This window comes from Rhinolophus hipposideros, assembly GCF_964194185.1.
Source record: "Rhinolophus hipposideros genome assembly, contig: HAP1_SCAFFOLD_73, whole genome shotgun sequence".
NCBI lineage: Eukaryota > Metazoa > Chordata > Mammalia > Chiroptera > Rhinolophidae > Rhinolophus > Rhinolophus hipposideros.
In genome coordinates, this window is record NW_027669463.1 from 99,373 (window position 1) to 124,968 (window position 25,596).

The 25,596-nt window shown below is 38.2% G+C and overlaps 2 protein-coding genes across 2 annotated transcripts in view; both read left to right on the forward strand.

Moving 5' to 3' along the window:
- LOC308495584 (uncharacterized protein) overlaps positions 1–3,916 on the forward strand; it is a 45,305-nt gene extending 41,389 nt beyond the window's left edge. The window contains exon 9 of the mRNA XM_081080553.1: positions 1,698–3,916. Within this exon, the coding sequence (XP_080936679.1) occupies positions 1,698–1,865 (168 nt within the window). The 3' untranslated portion in view covers positions 1,866–3,916. The remainder of the gene's footprint in view (positions 1–1,697) is intronic.
- LOC308495583 (ankyrin repeat domain-containing protein 26-like) overlaps positions 3,073–25,596 on the forward strand; it is a gene marked incomplete at its 3' end in the record, with an annotated part of 39,233 nt that continues 16,709 nt past the window's right edge. Inside the window, exons 1-6 of the mRNA XM_081080552.1 lie at positions 3,073–4,281; positions 5,943–6,119; positions 6,783–6,816; positions 9,348–9,420; positions 14,155–14,239; positions 14,567–14,628. Coding sequence (XP_080936678.1) covers positions 4,254–4,281; positions 5,943–6,119; positions 6,783–6,816; positions 9,348–9,420; positions 14,155–14,239; positions 14,567–14,628 — 459 coding nt within the window. The 5' untranslated portion in view covers positions 3,073–4,253. The remainder of the gene's footprint in view (positions 4,282–5,942; positions 6,120–6,782; positions 6,817–9,347; positions 9,421–14,154; positions 14,240–14,566; positions 14,629–25,596) is intronic.

Here is a 25,596-nt window from a genome sequence, read left to right on the forward strand (position 1 = left end):
TCCTTTTGATAGCCCTACGAGTTCTGTTACACTTTATCTTGTCCCAGAAGTCCCTTAAAGTATTCTCTCTCTCTTTTTTTTTTACTCATAATCATTTTTCATATCTTTTTCTTCTGTTCTGATTGTGTGTTTTCTGCTATCTTGTCTTCCAAATCACTGATTTGAACGTCTGCCTCAACCAAATCTGGTGCCGATTCCATCTATTAATTACTCTTTTCAGATGTTGTATTTTTCATAGTTGAGTTTTGTTAATGATTTCCATGTCCATTTTTTATGTTTGCTGTCTCGGTTGAAGTGTTACAACGTTTATCTATTTTTCCCCAAAGTTCACTGAGCGTCCTTAGAAGTAGTATTTTGAACTCTGTGTCTGGTAGATAGCTTGTGTCCATTAGTTCTTGTGTTTAGTTCTTTCTCTAGAGTTTTTTCCTGGTCTTTCGTTAGAGAAATGTTTCTTTCTGTCTTCTTTTTTCACTGCATCTTTATTGTTGTTTCTCTGTATTCTGTAGATTGCTAATTCTCCTCATCTTGACAGTATTGCCTTACATACCAGGTGTCGCATGGGGCCCAGTGGTACAGTCTCCCCGGTCACCTGAGCCGGGTGCTCCAGAAGCTCGTGTGGGTGGTGTGTGCCCTCCTGTTGTACTTGAGCCTTATTGCTGTTGGCACATCTGGGTGTGGAATTGACCCTCAGGACGACTGGCTGTGACTACAGTAGATGAACCTTTGTGTGTGGGCTGACCCCACAGAGTGAGATCGGCTGTAGCAGGGCTCCGGTGTCTGCTCAGTCCATGGCTTGGGCGTGTCATTTGTGAAGCTAATTTGGTGATGTTCTGGTGTCACTTGAAGCTGGTCCAAGGTGTGTTGGATTTGGGGCCTCTTGGGAGGGGCTGTGGGGCAGGCCCAGGTCAGCTGCTGCTTGTGCCCAACCGGGAGCCACCTAGGGGAAGCTACAAAGTGACCTGCTATGGATAGCTGCGTTTGTGAGTTTGTAGGCACCTGCGAGGCGCTATGTTGTGAAGCAAGACAGGCTGATGGATAGGATCCTAGAAAGAAACGGAAGTCCTCAATATCATAAATTGCAGCCCGAGTGGCTGTTGTAAACTAGAATTGTGATGATGCAACACCTCTGCTTCCTGAGTGACTCCCCATTACGTGAGTGTAGAATTCATCTGCTAGCATGACATGCGCCTTCTTTGATTTGGTTCTGATTCTGCAGTTGTCTCTCCATCCCTTTCTCAGAGTTCCAGGCTAACCCCATTCTTCTTCTGCCCTCACCTACAATATGTTATTTTATACGCAGGCTTTTGCGCCCGCTGCCCTTTCTGGACTCTCCTTCATGGTTTCCCTCAGTACCTCGTATGTCTTTCAAGATGCTGCCCTATTTTTGCAGCATCTGGTACAACTGATTGTTGTTTCTTTTGTGCCCGTACTCTACTTTCTTCATCTGAGGTGTAGAACTGGAGAGTGGTACTTTCCTTTCTGATTGTTTTCACGAATTGTAATATATCGACCCCTACTAGAATATAGGACAAAATCTTTCATTTCTATTTCCAGCTTCCCCTGGGTCTATGCCTATGATTCGATGGCTACGATAGCGGTTTGTTGTCTTACTGACAGAAGGACTGAGTGAGCGAGTGAACGAGTAAATGAATATGATGTTTGCTGAAGTTGGGTTTTTCTTTTCTTTTTTTTAATAGAAAGAAGCAACCAAGCCGGCAACTGGAAAAAGAGAAAATGGTGTGGATATTATTGAAAGTGCTCCACAAGAGCAAACAAAAACTGATATCTTGACTTGTGTTGATGGAGCATACCAAAATAATACAAGTGATAATTTAGTGACTATCTATGAATTCTTTCTAGCTTAAGTGCTGCTATACACAAATCTAACACGTGTAGATCCAACTGTGATTTTCATTTCTTATAAGCATTTCTTCCTATCTTTTTTGCAAAAGTATCCCCACTACTAACAACTGCTTCTTCTTGCAAATGCTTCGGCCCCCCGAAATTCTTTTCTGCTATTACTTTTATGGAAATATTTTTGAATGTGTATTTAAAATTCGTAGTGATATATGTTCATATTAATGTTCTGTGACTACATTTTATAGTTAAAATATCAGCATTAAGATTCGGAAAAGGAGCTGTGAAATCATGTTGGGATTCTGAGGTACTGTCATTTTTTATCATTATTATTTTAAATATCACCATTCAGTGATGTTAAAACGTAAAAGGTATGCTTTGACTATACTTTCTCACCTCTGCATTTCCCCACCTAAATTATTTTCTTATGGTTTAGCCTATAATTAATAAAATACATATGTGCTTAATATAATGAGACAGCGTAGTACAATTCTGCTAACTTGCAAGGTTCACTTAAGGCGGTCGGTGTAGAATAGTATAAAACAAGAAGGCTTCCAAGTCATAAGGAATCAGTTGGGTTCTGAAGTTAAGTTCACCTAAAAGCTAAAGCATTATTCCAGCTTGAAGTATGTCCAAATGCATGATTCTGTGGTTTTTATGGTTGTGTAAATGTCCTAATGAGATTCAGAAAGAAAGAATTTGGAATTTAGGGTTTTTTATACCTTGGAACTTGAAAAGATAATGCCTGCTATATGCAAGTATTATTGTATTTGTATTCTGCAATAGATCTGCAAGGAACTTTTCCAGGGAAGGAAGAGCATTGTTAATAGTAATACTATGTAGGATCATACTAACAACAATCGGCCGAGTGCTGCTTTAATACACAACAACTGCCCTGTTCAGTTAAAATAGCATGCATTGAGTATCTTGATGGCAACCATGCTTGTAGTAATAGAAGTACAAAGTAATGATGAGCCAATGTGAGATGACAGCTGTGAAAAGAGAGAGGAGGAGTGTGATCTTCTGATATAGGCAACTGCTGCCTACTGGTGTAGACACTGTGTTTGAAGATAAGAACACACTAGAACCCTGGATAGGTCACTTACTAGCTGTGGGATCTGGGGGAAACTTCTTTTTAATCTGTTGGATGTCAGTGACCTCATTCATCATAAAGGTACTTATGCCTACCTTTCAGGGTGTGAAATGAACTAATGTGGTAACAAATGTGAAAACACTTTGCGAAGTGTAAAGGGAGCTATAGAAATGTAAAATCAATGATCACAGTGGGCGGTAGTGACTTACCAAATGGTGGGGACACTTTTTGTAAACCTGAAGGACAATCAAATGGCAGTAGTGTCAAGAATAGAGTGGAAAAGTTAGAAGGGGCATGTGGATTTCTAATCTGGGGGATGCTAAACTTCAGGAGACTGTGATAGGCGATACCCTGTTGATGTGTAGTGTTTCGGTACTTGAGGCTCTGTTGGTGTGAGCTCAGTGTTTTGACCTGAAGTAAATGTCTGTGTGGGATACTGCCACGTGAAGCATGAGAAGGAGCCAGTCATTTGAAGGTCTAGGAGCGAAACCTGCTGGGCAGGGACAGCAATGGATCGTGTGGGTTCATCATTTTATTCTAGTGTCTTGGAATGGTCAGGAAGCAGGAAGAGGGCTAACCAGCATCAAACCATTTTTATATTTGTTGTTTGTGTGGAAAAGAAATAAACTGTGCATGGCAGATGCCCGGTATATTTGAGATGGTTAGTAAATAAATGTTCTTATCTTTTCCTGATTAGAATTTATTAAACTTTTTTGAAAAGTTGCATAACTATATATAATGTTTTTCCTATTGTTTATTTAAATATAATTTAACAAAAAGCTTTTCTTACAACTTTGTCATTCTATTTAATCATTTTTCCTATCAAAATTTTTATCAAATAAGAGTTTGGTTTTTCCAAGCTCTTGTTGACCTAGATGAAGTAGGTTCTAAAATGTTCTGTTTACACTCAACAGGACATACACCAAGGTTTCTTACCATGTCAAGCAAGTATCTTGTTTTAACACTAAAAAAACAAACAAACAAAAAGAATGTATCATTAGAAATATTTCAAGTTATAGGAAATACACTTTTCAAGGTATTAGTTCGGTGCAAGAGTAATTGCGGTTTACAACGTTTAAAAAAAATTGCACAAACTGCACTATCACTTGTACCAAACTAATATTTGCTTAAATACATATTTTTCAAAAAGTCCTTTTCTTGGAGATTATAACATTAATATTGTTATCCTGAATTGTTAACTAGAGATTGCATGAAGTGTCCATTAGTTACTAATCATGTTGTTTCCTAACCCCTTCAGCCGAGCATTGAAGTGGAAGATCCTGTTCCGTACAAACCTATAGGAATGGACGATGTGCAACCCTTCAGACCAGGTACACTTTGTAATACCAATTTAATTTTGGGAAGGAGTACGCAAGGACATGTGACATGCTTGCAGTCTTCTCTTCCTCATTCCTTTTTTTTTGTTACAAATTTAATGGAAGGATTTGACATAAATAACGTGATGTCATTGTTAGTATCGGTGTTTGATGAAAAGGTATTCACAGGAATAAGAAAATGAGATTTTAAAACGGTGACTTCACTAAGATAGTTCTCCGTTTGTTCGATACCCTAAATGTCCCAGTTTGGAATCCCTGTACTTAATACGGGTTACCAATGATCACACTGGAAGATTTTTCCAGCGTTTTCAAATGGTCATTTGAATTTTAACATTTACCCAAGTAATCTCCAGTTGCTACCATGACAATTCTTTTTAACTTTACTTCCTCTTAGTGTTGTAACACTGATGGTCTTAAAACCAGATGTTCTGCTGAGCAGACACTGGCTATGTGTGTACGTGCGCCTATGGTGTCTTCGATTATTAAAAATGGGAGAAGTAATTAATGGTAATGAATATTTGGTAGACACAATCTTTGAAAATAACAATTCTGAAGCTTTTGTGCCTTGGGATGCTTTTATGCTATTAAAAATTATTGAGAATTCCAAAGAATATTTTTAAGTCGGTAGTCTCCATAGATAGTTACAATATTGGAAATAAAAACTGAACAATTTAAAATAGGAGCACACACAGTCATGCATTCCGTGAGCCATTGGAGCTACGACCCAGTAACCATAGAGCTATGATGTCACCATCAGAGCTGTGATATCACGGCTGTGGAAAGCTCTACTGTACACTTAGAAGAGAATGAGAGTGAAAATGGCAAATGACATTCAGTCTTTCTGTGAAAATAGCTTTGACCTTTTCGGGCCCCTCGACTGACAGACCTTGGGACTTCACGGATTCTCACATGACATTGGAAACCACCGTTTTAAATGATGTACGGGCTTCCTGGATGTGAAGTGATAAAAGAGGCTTTAAAGCTTCACTTCTACAATTGTGTTTTTCTTTCACTTGTCTTAAAAAGTTTTAAGCTGAGAATATTGTTTAAAAAAACAAAAGGAAAATACTTTTGTTATATATTCATTTTCTGTCTCATGGTACCCTGTACTCTTTGGAGCTCATGGGGACCTCGTTTGATCCCATTTTTCCTTGTAAACAATAAGGTCGCCCAGGACTGTAATTTGTCATGTGAATATCTGTTTATCTAAGGCTTAAAAATGAATTCTGAAGATATTGGGGTATTTAGAAAAGACCATTTTCTTGTAATAAGTAGTTTCTTATTTGGAATTGTACCATTCAATGAAAGTTTTTTAAATCCATGTTTGTCACACATATTTAAAATTAAGATAAGCGGTTAGACATAACTTTTGATAATGACAAAAAATGTCACACACAGCACCATGTTAAGTAATAAGAAGAAAAGCTTTAATTGGAACCACATTATATAACAGAAATTGCTGAGTGACAATAGTTAATTCAACTTAACTTACGTGAATGGCAAGTATAGGACACCTAAAATAAAATGAGCTCTGAAGGAGTAGAGTGTTTGGGAGAAAGGAGGACGTGGGACTGCTTCTCTGAAGAAGGAAGTTTTACAATATGGTCAACTTTGTGTTATTTTTACCTCCTCATAAACGAAAATTTTATTTTCAGATTTTTCCAGCTGGGATTCTACTTCTTTGACTTTCAATCATGGAACTTGTCAAATATCCGGGGATTCGAAATTTGGTGATAAAAGGCCATTTGCCACACACTCAATGAGACCTCTGTCAGCACCCACAGAGTTTGGACAGATGCCCGTAATAGACAAACGAAAGACGCAGGTTGTAGGTGTGTTCCTCTTACATAATTCTTCCCTCCATGAATTGTGTGAATCACAGCTACAAGAAAACAGAGAAAGCAAAGAAGGAAATAAAAAAAACAGAAAGAGTTCAACCCTAGCCCACCTCTGTGTAGGTTGATCGTAGTTATGAATTTCCTATAGTCATTTTGTAGCAAAATCTGCTTTATGTTTACGCAACTCACAGCCAAATGGAATAAGTTTTAGCAAGACATTGGCATTCTTCCTCAATCAGAGTAACATAAGGAAATAAGAAAGGGAATAAGGAGAAAGGGTGAATCCATTTAGACTAGTATTTCACGTACCCTGGGGAGTATATATGCATACATGCACACATATATAGGTACATATGTATATATGTGTATATATATATATATATATATATATATATATATCTGTGTATATGTGTATGTATATAAATATATAAATATAAATATACACACACACACACACACACAGATATACAGCAGAGGAAGTAAAAGATCTTCATGTATTAATTGCCCACCAGTTGTATCAGTAACATTCACTCTACTATAGTCTTCAGGGGTGTTCCCAAACAAATATTTTTACATCACTTGAATCTGACGCTTTCAAAGTTCTGTGTTTTTCTATTGTGTATTTACAATGTATTTGAATTTTTTTTCTTTTAACAGTGGATGAGTGTTCTCAATGCGACCCTGCAAGCAGGTAGGATTTTATGGATTTCTAAAATTGCATGTTAACTAAGAGACTGCGGAGAGAAGCCAGTAAGCTTTAATGAGTGTTCTGCTCTGGGCTAGACCCTATACTATGTGCCTAACATTGGTTATCCCAGGTCGTCGGCACAGTAGATTTGCAAAGTAGCTGTGCTGTTCGGCCGTTTTTATTCATTAGAGGAGTGTGGTTCCAGGAGGTGGATTAATTGACACTTGGTTCCATAGTTACCAAGTGGCTGACCCGTGATGTGACCTTCAGCCTGCTTGGCTTCCCAAGTCCGTTCTCTTGTCCCTCAGCCTGTACTGAGAAGTGCCTGGACAGGTCTGGATTCAAGATTCAGGTGCACGTCAGGTGGCCTCAGAGAGTCCCGTTTAGTGATGCCTTAATGCTGATTTAGAAGTTTCCTATCAAGCCCAGTTAGCCCAAGCTTTTGTCTTAATGTACTTGACAATTGCAGCAGTCACGAGAACCTTGTTTTCACCATCAGTGTTGAGGGCAGATGTCAGTTCGCTGTGGCCACAGAACCACAGGTTGTACATAAGCAAGACCTAATCAGATAAATGTTTTCAGGTATAATGCGATGTACCCTTCTTGGGACGAATTGTTGTTCTGTAAGTGAAGATCATCTATGTATAGACTGTTGTGCTAATTCAGCACAAATTGAGAGGATATTTCTAATTGACTTCTCTACTTACTGACTCCTCAGACTGTGTTTTCCTTCTGGCTAATACCTTTACCTTGTTCTAGGAAGTTTTTTCTCTTTTTCCAGAGTCTTTCTTCCTTCTTCCATGACTTTTCTTGATTTTTTACCTTTTTCTCTGCTTTACTCGGGGTAGTTTTGTTGCTGTTGTTGTGTTATTTTTTTCCACTTCTGCCAGCTAAGTATTCTCCATTTTTCTTGACAGAATCAAAAGTACATAGAATTCCAGGTGTTGAATGAATGTTATCAATTAATTATTCAAAACACCCCCTAGTACTTCATGCTGCCATTAATGTTTTGGTCAAGTGGTTGATCACATGAGGAGTTTGAACTGTAAGAGATTGAAGTGACTTCTTTGAGTACAGTGAGTGATGAAATGAGATTAGTATAGGTTTCTAAGCCCAGTACACTTCCTTCTTTATCATCCTTTGGGTGAGTGTTTTAATTATGGAAAGCTCTAGTGAATGCAATGGAAGAGGCTAAGAATGGAATTAGCAGGGGAATCTACATTTCAAGAGGAACAACACAGGTTGGGATAGGAATAAGGCTCTTAGAGCAGAGATTAGATAGAGATCAGATGAGGGAAAAGAGATCAGAATGGGAGGGTATGACAAGGTAAAGAGAAATTACAGGAAGGAAGGACACAGGATGTTGGTAGTTGTCTAAAAAAGCAGATTAAAATAAGGGGCTCAAGGGCGTCCTGCCTGAACAGGTTGCTGCTGTTTTGTTTGTTGAATTGGAGGAACCAGCAAAATTTAAGGTTTGTATGAAAACATATTAAACCTTTGAGCCTCTGGAAACATTCTCTTTATAGCAAGTAGGAATGTGGTATCATCCACCTGCACCCGAAATTACAGAGGGGGTCCCCTTGAGTCCAAAGGCACTGGAGATTGCTGAACTACATAGATCTATGGCCCACGGCAGGTGTCTAGTCACCTCTACCTCTTTGCCCAACGCGCTGATGTCCTTCCCATGGAGATGGAGGGTTGGGCAGAGGGAGGACTGATTGTGAAACCAGTAATGGAGTTGGATAGGTGGTAACATGCCTCTGTTGGGAGTGGATGACTGAGGCTCCATTTAGCTTGTTTTCCAGGAACAGGGAAATAGAGAACTCCTACTGTGGGTCATTTGAGCCCAACCTTGTTTCAGGAGTCTATGCCTTCGTAGGCTGAAGTTTTCAAGGTTGGAGATTGCCAGGAAGCTTTGCGGACAAGTGATCTGGGAGTGGGGAGGCTAACAACGTACATATTTGTTCTTTGACTTTTGTACATGTAAGTTGCAAACATTTCATGCATTTCAGAGACCTCACTGTAGTGTTTTTGAGTGAAAACAAGGAATGGGGTAAGTTTAGTAACTGCTTTCTATGTTAAAGAAGCAAGACTGCCGTTTTTGACCCACACAGATTAATCTTTGAACCAGGGACAGACCGTGGAGAAGGCTCAGTGTATCGTTCTACCTTGATTTAGGTCATTGCTTTTGTCCCAGTTCAGGTTCCTATTGTCAGCTATTAATTGCAATTTCAATTCAGCCTTCAGGACTTTTGGTGAAAACAAGGTACTCTCAGGTGTTGCCAACATGTTTGCTGTCATTCTTTGTTATGGAAACTTAGAGTGTCTCTTCATTAAATATTGCACGAGTTGGGAGTGGTGGAGGCAGCAATAGATAACTGATAGCTTTTCTAGAACATCCTCTAAATTTTAATCATATCAAGAAACTTCATTTCATATGCAGATAGCTGAATTGTACTTTTTTTGTTGTTGTTGTTGCTGCCTTTGTAAAGAAATGAACTCACTTGTGTCTGTTGTGTATCTTTCCCCGGAAGTCTTTCCTGGAAACCTGGCAGTGATGATTCATGGTCTACGTCAGACGATGGACTCTTCGATGTTGGTACCAAGGTAAAAGGCTCCTGTGTGAAATTAACTGTTGTGCTCTTAATATAGTTTTGTGTAGCGCCGAGTTGTAAAATTTAGTAGTGCTCCACCTATCATTGTTTTATGTTTGTTATGGAAAATTGGTCAAGGTGAACCATTTGATAACATATGACCATTTGATGCTTCGTTGTTTTGTTGTTGTTCTTTTAACTTTAGTAAGTATCGAAGTTGGGAGCTGAAAGAAGAAGGGTCTGGGAAATGTATAGTGATAGTAAAATTCTATAGGGAGTTTTCCCACAGTGACGGAGATATGCAATTTGGTTAAAGGTAAGGATTCTTAATGTGACTTTTACGTTATACCAGCCTGACTTTTATCATACTCGTCCCGAAATGAAATCTTTAATGGATCAGGTACTCATTGTAACAGTCATGAATTCTTCCTGATACCTTTCAGTTTTAAAACTATATAGCATATGACATATAGTTTTATTTTTTTACGCTTTGTATGTTGGTAGGGTATACTTGTTAGGAGGGAGTGTTTTCTCCATTATTTTTTCACTTACATCCCGTGGACATTCCATATTATTTTATATTAGTTTCCCATATACCAGGTTCATCATTTAGACTTAAAATAATAGTAGAAGTTTTGAAAGTTTAGAATTCATGTTGTCTATCTCAAAACCCATATTACAAAGGGATTCCACTATGTTCTAAATCATTGCATTGTGAATATTTTAAATGTCTTTATCTAATTGAAGAGTATATGTTTTGTATAAAATAATAACCAATTTGAAAAGCAGAGATTCTTTTTTTTTTCAAGTTTAGTGTTTTAATGGCGTGTTTGATTACATGGTTTTTGATGCGTGGGCCCCTGCGCCCGTATAAGCAAGAGCGACACAGATTTTCATTTAACTGATATGCTGAAATACTCCATAGTCAAATCAACACTTGTTCTGTACCTATTCTGTAACAAGCATGATCTGATTTAATCCTCAGAATAGCTTTGTCAAGGAAGGGAATCCTCATGTTCAGAGATAAGGAAATGGAGTCCAAGGCAATCTAGGCAGCATGTCTTGCAGTAGCCAGGTTTTGATGCAAAATCCACTTGGCTCCAAAGCTGATGATGCTCTTAGCTGCTCCCTATAAAAACATGTCCGTGAGATTTTATGCCCATTGACCATGATGCATTGACCAAAGTAAAGAAAGGAGCCGTGTCTGCAAAAGACAGGATCCTTTCTTTACTCTGGTGAAAAGCAGTGATTCTTAAAAACTACATAATAAAATATCAAATTTCAGAAAGTTTTTAGTTTAAATGTAAAATTTTTCATTTCTGTTACAGTTGACATTCAATGATGTCAGCCTCAGGTGTACAGCATAGTGGTTAGGCATTTCTATAATGTGTAAAGTGGTACCCTGATTAGTGTGGTATACCTGACACCATACTTAGTTATTACAGTGTTATTTACTATATCTTTGTGCTGTACTTGACATCTACATGACTATTTTATAACTGCCAATTTGTACTTCTTAACCCTTTAACCTTTTCAGTTTGTTCCCCGATACTCTTCCCTCTGAGCAACGATCAGTTAGTTCTCTGCACCTATGAGTTTGTTTCTTTTTTCTATGTTCATTTATTTTTTTTTACATATCACCAATAGGTGAAATCATGTGGTGTTTGCCTTTCTCTATCTGACTTTTTTCACTTCGAATAATACCCTCTAGGTCCACGCACATTGTCGCAAATGGTAAGATTTTGTTCTTTGTTTACAGCCAAGTAGTATGTTGTTGTGTATATGTACCACTTCTTCTTTATCCACTACGATGGATACTTCAGTTATTTCTTTATCTGGAGTATTGTAAATTATGTAAATATAACCATACAGATGCATACATGTTTCAAATCAGTGTTTGGGATTTCTGCGGAGAAAAACCCAGAAGTGGGATTGCTATGCCACCTGGTAGTTCTGTTTTCAAATTTTTGAGGAGCTTCCATATTGTTTTCCATTGTGTCTGGTCAGATTTGCAGTCCCACCAACAGTGCACGGGGCTTCCCTTCACATCCTCATCAACATTGGTTGTTTGTTGATTTATTGATGACGGCCATTCGGACAGGTGTGAGGTGGTAGCTCATTGTGCTTTTAATTTGCATCGCTCTGATGATTAGTGGCACTGAGCATGTTTTCGTATGTCTCTTGGCTATCTGTGTGACCTCTTTGGAGAAAAGTCTATTCAAGTACTCTTCTCATTTTGTAATTGCATTGTCTTTTGGTGTTACGAGTGGTGTTATGAGTTCCTTATGTGTTTTGGATATCTTCTCCCATTCATCTGGTCGTGTTTTCATTTTGTTGATGGTTTCTATTACTGTGCAAAAATTTTTGAGTTTGATGTCATATATATGGCTCTTGTAGTCCTATCCATTCTGCCACCTTATGTCTTGACTGAAACATTTAACCTATTTACATTTAAAGTAATTTTTATACGTATGTAATTATTGCCATTTTATTATTCATATTTCTTCTCCTCCTCCTCCTCCTCCTCCTCCTCCTCCTCCTCCTCCTCTTCCTCCTCCTCTTCCTCTTTCTACTTCTACTTCTTTTTTCAAGTCCTCGTTTCACATTTCTTGATACTGGTTTGTTGGTGCTGATGCAATCATCTTTTTCTCTGGCAAGTCTTTACCTCTCCTTTGATTCGAAATGAGAGCCTGGCCGGATGCAGTAATAGTAATCTTGGTTGTAGATTATTGCTTTTCATCACTTTCAATATTTCTTGCCAATCTCTTCTGACCTGCAAATTTTCTCTTGAGAGATCACCTGACAGTCTTATGAGATCTCCACTGTACGTGACTAACTACTTTTCTCTTGATGGTTTTAATATTCTCTCCATGTCCTAACCCTTTGGAATTTTAATTATGATATGTTTTGGTGTGGACCTGTTTGGGTTCATTTTGTTTGGAACTCTTTGTGTTTCCTACGCTTGTGTGTCTATCTCCTTCTCCAGGTTAGGAAAGGTTTCCATCATTGTGTATTCCAATAGGTTTTCAATTCCTGCTCTCTCTCTCTCTTCTCCTTTAGATAGCCTTACGGATGTTGTTACACCTGATATTGTCCCAGACATCCCTTAAAGCACTTTCTGTTTTATTTATTTATTTTTATTTATATTCATTTTTTTTCTGTTCTGATTGGGTGTTTGTGCTACCTTGTCTACCAAATCACTATTGAACCTCTGCTTCACCAAATGTGGTGCTGATTCCATCTATAAATTATTCATTTCAGATATTGTATTTTTCATTTCAGACTTTTTTTAAACGATTTCTATGTCCTTTTTATGTTTGCTGTCTCTCCGTTGAAGTTTTACTTACTTTGTCTATTCTTCCCCTAATTTCATCTGGCATCCCTATAACCAGTATTTTGAACTCTGTATCTGGTATATTGCTTGTCTCCGTTTGGTTTACCTCTTTTTCTAGAGTTTTATCCTGTTCTTTCATTAGAGAAATGTTTCTTTCTCTCTTCTTTTTTCACTGCCTCTCTGTGTTTGTTTTCCTGTATTCTGTAGATCTGCTAATTCTCCTCGTCTTGACAGTATTGCCTTACATACCAGGTGTCGTGTGGGGCCCAGTGGTACAGTCTCCCCGGTCACCTGAGCCGGGTGCTCCAGAAGCTCGTGTGGGTGGTGTGTGCCCTCCTGTTGTACTTGAGCCTTATTGCTGTTGGCACATCTGGGTGTGGAATTGACCCTCAGGACGACTGGCTGTGACTACAGTAGATGAACCCCTGTGTGTGGGCTGACCCCACAGAGTGAGATCGGCTGTAGCAGGGCTCCGGTGTCTGCTCAGTCCATGGCTTGGGCGTGTCATTATGGAGCTATTTTGGTGATGTTCTGGTGTTGCTGAAACTGATCCCCAGGTGTGTTGGATTTGGGGCCTCTTGGGAGGGGCTGTGGGGCAGGCCCAAGCCAGCTGCTGCTTGTGCCCAACCGGGAGCCACCTAGGGGAAGCTACAAAGTGACCTATTGTTGGCAGCTGCCTTTGTGGTTTTGGAGGCACCGGGGAGAGGCTATGCTGTGACACAAGACAGGCTGATGGATAGGATCCTAGAAAGAAACGGAAGTCCTCAATATCATAAATTGCAGCCCGAGTGGCTGTTGTAAACTAGAATTGTGAAGATGCAACACCTCTGCTTCCTGAGTGACTCCCCATTACGTGAGGGTAGAATTCATCTGCTAGCATGACATGTGCCTTCTTTGATTTGGTTCTGATTCTGCAGTTGTCTCTATCCCATTCTCAGAGTTCCAGGCTTACCTCATTCCTTTGCTGCCCTCACTTACAACATGTTGTTTCACACCTCAGGCTTTTGCTCCTGCTGCCCTTGTGGAATCCCCTTCATGCCTTCCCTCAGCACCTTGTATAACTTTCAAGATGCAGCCCTATCTTTGCAGTATCTGCTGAGCTTCCCTGATAAAACGGATTGTCGTCTCTTTTGTGCCCTTACTATACTTTATTCACTTCAGGTGTGGAAGTGGAGAGCGGTACTTTTCTGTTGTTATTTTTCATGTATTATAATATCTCTACTCCTACTAGAATGTAGGACAAAATGTTTCATTTCTATTTCCAGCTTCCCCTGGGTCTGGCTATGACGGCTACAGTAAAGTTTTCTTGTCTTACCTACGGATTGACTGAGTGAGTGAGTCAATGAGTAAATGAATAGGATGTTTTCTGAAGTTGGGTTTTTCTTTTCTTTTTTTTCTTTCTTTTTTTAATAGAAAGAAGCAACCAAGCCAGCAATTCGAAAAAGAGAAAATCGTGTGGATATTATTGAAAGTGCTCCACAAGACCAAGCAAACAATGGTAATTTGACTTGTGTTGATGGAGCACACCAGAATAATATAAGTGGTAATTTAGTGACTATCTATGAATTCTTTCTAGCTTAAGCTCTGCTATAAAGAAATCTAACATGTGTCGATCCAAATGTGATATTCATTTCTTTTAAGCATTTTTTCCTATCTTTTGGGCAAAAGTATCCCCACTACTAACAGCTGCTTCTTCTTGCAAATGCTTCGTTCCCCTGAATTCTTTTCTGCTATTACTTTTATGGAAATAAGCACGACTGAATGTGTACTTAAAATGCATAGTAATATATGTTCACATTAATGTACCTGTGACTACATTTTATAGTTATAAAGTCATCATTAGGATTAGGACAAGATGAAGATGAAGAATCACCTTGGGATTCTGAGGTACTGTCTTACACTATTATTATTATCATTACTATTTTAAATATCACCATTGAGTGATGTTAAAATGAAAAAGGTATGCTTTGACTTTACTTTCTCGCCTCTGCATTTCCTCATACAAATCATTTTTTATGGTTTATCCTATAATGAATAAACTAGCTATGTGCGTAATATAATAAGACAGCGTAGTACAATTCTGCTAACTTGCAAGTGTCACTTAAGGAAGTCAGTGTGGAAAAGCATAAAACACTAAGGCTTCCAAGTCATAAGGAATCAGTTTGGGTTGTGAAGTTAAGTTCACCTAAAAGCTAAAGAATTATTCCCAGTCAACCTATGCCCAAATGCATGACTCTGTGGTTTTTGTAGATGTGCAAATGTCCTAATGAGTCAGAAAGAAAGAAATTGGTTTGTAGGGTGTTTTTTTTTTAATAATTTGGAACTTGAAAAGATAATGCCTGGGACATCAAAGTATTATTATATTTGTAATGTCGAATAGATCTGCAAGAAACCGTTCCAATGAAAAAAGACCATAGTGAATAGTAATAATACGTAGGATTATACTAACAGTAATCAGCTGAGCGCTGTTTTAATACAGGACAACTGTCTTGTTCAGTTAAAATAGCATGCATTGAGTGTCTTGATGGCAACCATACTTGTAGTAATAGAAGTACAAAGTAATGATGAGCTGATGCGAGGTGACAGCTGTGGAAAGAGATAAGAAAGGTGTGATCTTCTGATACAGGCAACTGCAGCCTACTGGTCTAGACACTGTGTTTGAGGAAAGAACAGAATGGAATCCTGGATGGGTAACTCAATAGCTACAGAATCTTGGGAATAGTATAAAACACGTAGGCTTCCAAGTCATAAGGAACCGGTTTGGGTTGTGAAGTTAACTTTACCTAAAAATTAAAGTTATTCCAGTTCGAACTATGCCCAAATGCATGACTTTGTGGTTTTTGTGGATGTGTAAATATCCTAATGAAATTCAGAAAGAATTTGGATAGTAGGGTTTGTTTGTAACTTGGAACTAGGAAACATAATGTCTGGGATATCAAAGTATCATTATATTTGTATTGTCAAATAGGTCCGCAAGGACATTTTCTACAGTAGGAAAAGCCTGGTGAATACTAATAATATGTTGGATTACACTAACAACAATTTGGCTGAGTGCTGCTTTAATATGTAACAACTGTCGTGTTCAGTTAAAATAGGAAGCATTGAGTAACTTGATGGCGACCGTACTCGTAGTACTAGAAGTACAATGTAATGATGAGCCAATGTGAGATGACAGCTGTTGAAAGATATAAGAAAGGTGTGATCCTCTGATATAGGCAACTGCAGCCTACTGGTGTAGGCACTGTGTTTGACGATAAGAACACACTAGAATCCTGGATCGGTCACTTACTAGCTGTGGGATCTTGGGGAAACTTCTTTTTAACCTGTCGGATGTCAGTGACCTCATTTGTCGTAATGGTACTTATGCCTACCTTTCAGTATGTGGAATGAACTAATGTGGTAACAAATGTGAAAACACTTTGTGAAGTGTAAAGGGAGCTATAGAAATATAAAATCAATGATCACAGTGGGCCGTAGTGACTTACTAAATGGTGAGGACACTTTCTGTAAACCTGAAGGACAATCAAATGGCAGTAGTGTTAAGAACAGAGTGGAAAAGTCAGAAGCATGTGAATTTCTAATCTGGGGGATGCTAAACTTCAGGAGACTGTGATAGGCGATACCCTGTAGATGTGTAGTGTTTCGGTACTTGAGGCTCTGTTGGTGCGAGCTCAGTGTTTCACCTTGAGTAAATTTCTAGTTAGATACCAGCTTTGTGCTGGGCAGTTAGACAATGAATAGGGAAGTTCAGGGGTTCAGCTGTAGCTGTAGGAGCAGAAAAACAAGTGAACAACAGTCCATTGTAAGTCACTATATCTGGGTCATTTAAAGAGAATGGAGAATGCTGGGTTAGAGAATATTGTCATGGGGGGGGCATGGTTGTAGTTGGAATAGGAGTGGGAGTGCAGTTTCGGTGGTCAGGAAAGATCTTTCTGAGGGTGACAAAAACGGCCAAGTGAAGCATGAGAAGGAGCCAGTCATGTGAAGATCTAGGAGCAAAACCTGCTGGGCATGAACAACAATGGATCACATCTGTTCATCATTTCATTCTAATGTCTTGGAATGGCCACCAAGCAGGAAGTGGGGTAACCATCATCAAACTGTTTTCATATTTGTTGTTTTGGGTGGAAAAGAAATAAAATGTGCATAGTAAGTGTCTGGTACATTTCAGATGACTATAATAAATAAATGTTCTTATTTTTCCCTGATTAGAAATTATTATACTTTTTTGAAAAGTTGCATAACTATATATAACATTTTTCCTATCATTTATTGAAACACAATTTAATGAAAAGTTTTTCTTATCTCTTTGCCACTTGGTTCAATCATGTTTTTCTATCAAATTTTTTGTCCAATAAGAGTTCGGTTTTTCCTAGCTCTTGTTGACATAGATGAAGTAGGTTCTAAAATGTTCTGTCTAAACTCAACTGGACATACACCAAGGGTTCTTACCATGTCAAGCAAGTATCTTGTTTTAACACTAAAAAACAAATCTGTCATTAGAAATATTTAACAGTTATATCAAGTACACTTATCAAAGTATTAGGTTGTTGTGAAAGTAATTGAGGTTTAAAAGGTTAAAAAAAATTGCAAATCTGCAATTACGTTTGCACGAACCTAATATATGCTTAAACACATATTTTTCAAAAAATCCTTTTCTTGGAGGTGATAACTTTAACATTTTCATCCTGAATTATTAACTAGAGATGGTGTGAAGTGTCCATTAATTACTAATCATCTTGTTTCCTAACCCCTTCAGCCGAGCATTGAAGTGGAAGATCCTGTTCCTAACAGAGCTGTAGGAATGGACGATGTGCAACCCTTCAGACCAGGTACACTGTGTAATACCAATTTAATTTTGGGAAGGAGTACGCAAGGACATTTGACGTGCTCACAGTCTTCTATTCAGACTTACTTTCCTTTGTTACAAATTTAATTGAAGTATTTCACATAAACAACGTGATGTCATTGTTGGTATCGATGTTTGAGAAAAAAGACATCGACAGGAATAAGAAAACAAGATTTTAAAAGGGTGACTTCACTAAAATGTTTCTCCTCTTGTTTCGATATCCTAAATGTCCCAGTTTGGAACCCCTGTACTTAATAGGGGTTCTCAGAGGTTAATAATCAAACTGGAAGATACTTCCAGCGTTTCAAATGGTCATTTGAATTTTGACGTTTACCCAAGTAAGCCTCAGTTGCTACCATGTCATTTGTGTTTTAACTTTACTTCCTCTTAGTGTTGTGACACTGATGGTCTTAAGCCAACCAGATGTTCTGCTGAGCAGACACTGGCTATGTGTGTACGTGCGCCTATGGTGTCTTCGATTATTAAAAATGGGAGAAGTAATTAATGATAATGAATATTTGGTAGACACAATCTTTGAAAAAAGGAATTCTGAAGCTTTTGTGCCTTGGGATGCTTTTATGCTATTAAAAATTATTGAGAATTCCAAAGAATATTTTTAAGTCGGTAGTCTCCATAGATAGTTACAATATTAGAAATAAAAACTGAACAATTTAAAATACGAGCACACACTGTCATGCATTCCGTGAGCCATTGGAGCTACGACCCAGTAACCATAGAGCTATGATGTCACCATCAGAGCTGTGATATCACGGCTGTGGAAAGCTCTACTGTACACTTAGAAGAGAATGAGAGTGAAAATGGCAAATGACATTCAGTCTTTCTGTGAAAATAGCTTTGACCTTTTCGGGCCCCTCGACTGACAGACCTTGGGACTTCACGGATTCTCACATGACATTGGAAACCACCGTTTTAAATGATGTACGGGCTTCCTGGATGTGAAGTGATAAAAGAGGCTTTAAAGCTTCACTTCTACAATTGTGTTTTTCTTTCACTTGTCTTAAAAAGTTTTAAGCTGAGAATATTGTTTAAAAAAACAAAAGGAAAATACTTTTGTTATATATTCATTTTCTGTCTCATGGTACCCTGTACTCTTTGGAGCTCATGGGGACCTCGTTTGATCCCATTTTTCTTTGTAAACAATAAGGTCGCCCAGGACTGTAATTTGTCATGTGAATATCTGTTTATCTAAGGCTTAAAAATGAATTCTGAAGATATTGGGGCATTTAGAAAAGACCATTTTCTTGTAATAAGTAGTTTCTTATTTGGAATTGTACCATTCAATGAAAGTTTTTTAAATCCATGTTTGTCACACATATTTAAAATTAAGATAAGCGGTTAGACATAACTTTTGATAATGACAAAAAATGTCACACACAGCACCATGTTAAGTAATAAGAAGAAAAGCTTTAATTGGAACCACATTATATAACAGAAATTGCTGAGTGACAATAGTTAATTCAACTTAACTTACGTGAATGGCAAGTATAGGACACCTAAAATAAAATGAGCTCTGAAGGAGTAGAGTGTTTGGGAGAAAGGAGGACGTGGGACTGCTTCTCTGAAGAAGGAAGTTTTACAATATGGTCAACTTTGTGTTATTTTTACCTCCTCATAAACGAAAATTTTATTTTCAGATTTTTCCAGCTGGGATTCTACTTCTTTGACTTTCAATCATGGAACTTGTCAAATATCCGGGGATTCGAAATTTGGTGATAAAAGGCCATTTGCCACACACTCAATGAGACCTCTGTCAGCACCCACAGAGTTTGGACAGATGCCCGTAATAGACAAACGAAAGACGCAGGTTGTAGGTGTGTTCCTCTTACATAATTCTTCCCTCCATGAATTGTGTGAATCACAGCTACAAGAAAACAGAGAAAGCAAAGAAGGAAATAAAAAAAAACAGAAAGAGTTCAACCCTAGCCCACCTCTGTGTAGGTTGATCGTAGTTATGAATTTCCTATAGTCATTTTGTAGCAAAATCTGCTTTATGTTTACGCAACTCACAGCCAAATGGAATAAGTTTTAGCAAGACATTGGCATTCTTCCTCAATCAGAGTAACATAAGGAAATAAGAAAGGGAATAAGGAGAAAGGGTGAATCCATTTAGACTAGTATTTCACGTACCCTGGGGAGTATATATGCATACATGCACACATATATAGGTACATATGTATATATGTATATATATATATATATATATATATATATATATATATATATATATATATATATATATCTGTGTATATGTGTATGTATATAAATATATAAATATAAATATATACACACACACACACAGATATACAGCAGAGGAAGTAAAAGTTCTTCATGTATTAATTGCCCACCAGTTGTATCAGTAACATTCACTCTACTATAGTCTTCAGGGGTGTTCCCAAACAAATATTTTTACATCACTTGAATCTGACGCTTTCAAAGTTCTGTGTTTTTCTATTGTGTATTTACAATGTATTTGAATTTTTTTTCTTTTAACAGTGGATGAGTGTTCTCAATGCGACCCTGCAAGCAGGTAGGATTTTATGGATTTCTAAAATTGCATGTTAACTAAGAGACTGCGGAGAGAAGCCAGTAAGCTTTAATGAGTGTTCTGCTCTGGGCTAGACCCTATACTATGTGCCTACCATTGGTTATCCCAGGTCATCGGCACAGTTGATTTGCAAAGTAGCTGTGCTGTTCGGCTGTTTTTATTCATTAGAGGAGTGTGGTTCCAGGAGGTGGATTAATTGACACTTGGTTCCATAGTTACCAAGTGGCTAACCCGTGATGTGACCTTCAGCCTGCTTGGCTTCCCAAGTCCGTTCTCTTGTCCCTCAGCCTGTACTGAGAAGTGCCTGGACAGGTCTGGATTCAAGATTCAGGTGCACGTCAGGTGGCCTCAGAGAGTCCCGTTTAGTGATGCCTTAATGCTGATTTAGAAGTTTCCTATCAAGCCCAGTTAGCCCAAGCTTTTGTCTTAATGTACTTGACAATTGCAGCAGTCACGAGAACCTTGTTTTCACCATCAGTGTTGAGGGCAGATGTCAGTTCGCTGTGGCCACAGAACCACAGGTTGTACATAAGCAAGACCTAATCAGATAAATGTTTTCAGGTATAATGCGATGTACCCTTCTTGGGACGAATTGTTGTTCTGTAAGTGAAGATCATCTATGTATAGACTGTTGTGCTAATTCAGCACAAATTGAGAGGATATTTCTAATTGACTTCTCTACTTACTGACTCCTCAGACTGTGTTTTCCTTCTGGCTAATACCTTTACCTTGTTCTAGGAAGTTTTTTCTCTTTTTCCAGAGTCTTTCTTCCTTCTTCCATGACTTTTCTTGATTTTTTACCTTTTTCTCTGCTTTACTCGGGGTAGTTTTGTTGCTGTTGTTGTGTTATTTTTTTCCACTTCTGCCAGCTAAGTATTCTCCATTTTTCTTGACAGAATCAAAAGTACATAGAATTCCAGGTGTTGAATGAATGTTATCAATTAATTATTCAAAACACCCCCTAGTATTTCATGCTGCCATTAATGTTTTGGTCAAGTGGTTGATCACATGAGGAGTTTGAACTGTAAGAGATTGAAGTGACTTCTTTGAGTACAGTGAGTGATGAAATGAGATTAGTATAGGTTTCTAAGCCCAGTACACTTCCTTCTTTATCATCCTTTGGGTGAGTGTTTTAATTATGGAAAGGTCTAGTGAATGCAATGGAAGAGGCTAAGAATGGAATTAGCAGGGGAATCCACGTTTCAAGAGGAACAACACAGGTTGGGATAGGAATAAGGCTCTTAGAGCAGAGATTAGATAGAGATCAGATGAGGGAAAAGAGATCAGAATGTTAGGGTATGACAAGGTAAAGAGAAATTACAGGAAGGAAGGACACAGGATGTTGGTAGTTGTCTAAAAAAGCAGATTAAAATAAGGGGCTCAAGGGCGTCCTGCCTGAACAGGTTGCTGCTGTTTTGTTTGTTGAATTGGAGGAACCAGCAAAATTTAAGGTTTGTATGAAAACATATTAAACCTTTGAGCCTCTGGAAACATTCTCTTTATAGCAAGTAGGAATGTGGTATCATCCACCTGCACCCGAAATTACAGAGGGGGTCCCCTTGAGTCCAAAGGCACTGGAGATTGCTGAACTACATAGATCAGCACAAGACACCACGGCAGGTGTCTTGTCACCTCTACCTCTTTGCCCAACGCGCTGATGTCCTTCCCATGGAGATGGAGGGTTGGGCAGAGGGAGGACTGATTGTGAAACCAGTAATGGAGTTGGGTAGGTGGTAACGTGCCTGTGTTGGGAGTGGATGACTGAGGCTCCATTTAGCTTGTTTTCCAGGAACAGGGAAATAGAGAACTCCTACTGTGGGTCATTTGAGCCCAACCTTGTTTCAGGAGTCTATGCCTTCGTAGGCTGAAGTTTTCAAGGTTGGAGATTGCCAGGAAGCTTTGCGGACAAGTGATCTGGGAGTGGGGAGGCTAACAACGTACATATTTGTTCTTTGACTTTTGTACATGTAAGTTGCAAACATTTCATGCATTTCAGGGACCTCACTGTAGTGTTTTTGAGTGAAAACAAGGAATGGGATAAGTTTAGTAACTGCTTTCTATGTTAAAGAAGCAAGACTGCCGTTTTTGACCCACACAGATTAATCTTTGAACCAGGGACAGACCGTGGAGAAGGCTCAGTGTATCATTCTATCTTGATTTAGGTCATTGCTTTTGTCCCAGTTCAGGTTCCTATTGTCAGCTATTAATTGCGTTTTCAATTCAGCCTTCAGGACTTTGGTGAAAACAAGGTACTCTCAGGTGTTGCCAACATGTTTGCTGTCGTTTTTTGTTATGGAAACTTAGAGTGTATCTTCATTAAATATTGCACGAGTTGGGAGTGGTGGAGGCAGCAATAGATAACTGATAGCTTTTCTAGAACATCATCTAAATTTTAATCGTATCAAGAAACTTCATTTCATATGCAGATAGCTGAATTGTACTCCTTTTGTTGTTGTTGTTGCTGCCTTTGTAAAGAAATGAACTCACTTGTGTCTGTTGTGTATCTTTCCCCGGAAGTCTTTCCTGGAAACCTGGCAGTGATGATTCATGGTCTACGTCAGACGATGGACTCTTCGATGTTGGTACCAAGGTAAAAGGCTCCTGTGTGAAATTAACTGTTGTGCTCTTAATTTAGTTTTGTGTAGCGCCGAGTTGTAAAATTTAGTAGTGCTCCACCTATCATTGTTTTATGTTTGTTATGGAAAATTGGTCAAGGTGAACCATTTGATAACATATGACCATTTGATGCTTCGTTGTTTTGTTGTTGTTCTTTTAACTTTAGTAAGTATCGAAGTTGGGAGCTGAGAAAAGAAGGGTCTGGGAAATGTATTGTGATAGTAAAATTCTATAGGGAGTTTTCCCACAGTGACGGAGATATGCAATTTGGTTAAAGGTAAGGATTCTTAATGTGACTTTTACGTTATACCAGCCTGACTTTTATCATACTCGTGCCTAAATGGAATCTTTAATGGATCAGGTACTCATTGTAACAGTCATGAATTCTTCCTGATACCTTTCAGTTTTAAAACTATATAGCATATGACATATAGTTTTATTTTTTTACGCTATGTATGTTGGTATGGTATACTTGTTAGGAGGGAGTGTTTTCTCCATTATTTTTTCACTTACATCCCGTGGACATTCCATATTATTTTATATTAGTTTCCGGTATACCAGGTTCATCATTTAGACTTAAAATAATAGTAGAAGTTTTGAAAGTTTAGAATTCATGTTGTCTATCTCAAAACCCATATTACAAAGGGATTCCACTATGTTCTAAATCATTGCATTGTGAATATTTTAAATGTCTTTATCTAATTGAAGAGTATATGTTTTGTATAAAATAATAACCAATTTGAAAAGCAGAGATTCTTTTTTTTTTTTTCAAGTTTAGTGTTTTAATGGCGTGTTTGATTACATGGTTTTTGATGCGTGGGCCCCTGTGCCCGTATAAGCAAGAGCGACACAGATTTTCATTTAACTGATATGCTGAAATACTCCATAGTAAAATCAACACTTGTTCTGTACCTATTCTGTAACAAGCATGATCTGATTTAATCCTCAGAATAGCTTTGTCAAGGAAGGGAATCCTCATGTTCAGAGATAAGGAAATGGAGTCCAAGGCAATCTAGGCAGCATGTCTTGCAGTAGCCAGGGAGAAGTTTGAGGGTTTGATGCAAAATCCACTTGGCTCCAAAGCTGATGATGCTCTTAGCTGCTCCCTATAAAAACATGTCCGTGAGATTTTATGCCCATTGACCATGATGCATTGACCAAAGTAAAGAAAGGAGCCGTGTCTGCAAAAGACAGGATCCTTTCTTTACTCTGGTGAAAAGCAGAGATTCTTAAAAACTACATAATAAAATATCAAATTTCAGAAAGTTTTTAGTTTAAATGTAAAATTTTTCATTTCTGTTATAGTTGACATTCAATGATGTCAGCCTCAGGTGTACAGCATAGTAGTTAGGCATTTCTATAATGTGTAAAGTGGTACCCTGATTAGTGTGGTATACCTGACACCATACTTAGTTATTACAGTGTTATTTACTATATCTTTGTGCTGTACTTGACATCTACATGACTATTTTATAACTGCCAATTTGTACTTCTTAACCCTTTAACCTTTTCAGTTTGTTCCCCAATACTCTTCCCTCTGAGCAACGATCAGTTAGTTCTCTGCACCTATGAGTTTGTTTCTTTTTTCTATGTTCATTTATTTTTTTTTTACATATCACCAATAGGTGAAATCATGTGGTGTTTGCCTTTCTCTATCTGACTTTTTTCACTTCGAATAATACCCTCTAGGTCCACGCACATTGTCGCAAATGGTAAGATTTTGTTCTTTGTTTACAGCCAAGTAGTATGTTGTTGTGTATATGTACCACTTCTTCTTTATCCACTACGATGGATACTTCAGTTATTTCTTTATCTGGAGTATTGTAAATTATGTAAATATAACCATACAGATGCATACATGTTTCAAATCAGTGTTTGGGATTTCTGCGGAGAAAAACTCAGAAGTGGGATTGCTATGCCACCTGGTAGTTCTATTTTCAAATTTTTGAGGAGCTTCCATATTGTTTTCCATTGTGTCTGGTCAGATTTGCAGTCCCACCAACAGTGCACGGGGCTTCCCTTCACATCCTCATCAACATTGGTTGTTTGTTGATTTATTGATGACGGCCATTCTGACAGGTGTGAGGTGGTAGCTCATTGTGCTTTTAATTTGCATCGCTCTGATGATTAGTGGCACTGAGCGTGTTTTCGTATGTCTCTTGGCTATCTGTGTGACCTCTTTGGAGAAAAGTCTATTCAAGTACTCTTCTCATTTTGTAATTGCATTGTCTTTTGGTGTTACGTTTTATGAGTTCCTTATGTGTTTTGGATACCTTCTCCCATTCATCTGGTTGTGTTTTCATTTTGTTGATGGTTTCTATTACTGTGCAAAAATTTTTGAGTTTGATGTCATATATATGGCTCTTGTAGTCCTATCCATTCTGCCACCTTATGTCTTGACTGAAACATTTAACCTATTTACATTTAAAGTAATTTTTATACGTATGTAATTATTGCCATTTTATTATTCATATTTCTCCTCCTCCTCCTCCTCCTCCTCCTCCTCCTCTTCCTCCTCCTCCTCCTCTTCCTCTTTCTACTTCTACTTCTTTTTTCAAGTCCTCGTTTCACATTTCTTGATACTGGTTTGTTGGTGCTGATGCCATCATCTTTTTCTCTGGCAAGTCTTTACCTCTCCTTTGATTCGAAATGAGAGCCTGGCCGGATGCAGTAATAGTAATCTTGGTTGTAGATTATTGCTTTTCATCACTTTCAATATTTCTTGCCAATCTCTTCTGACCTGCAAATTTTCTCTTGAGAGATCACCTGACAGTCTTATGAGATCTCCATTGTACGTGACTAACTACTTTTCTCTTGATGGTTT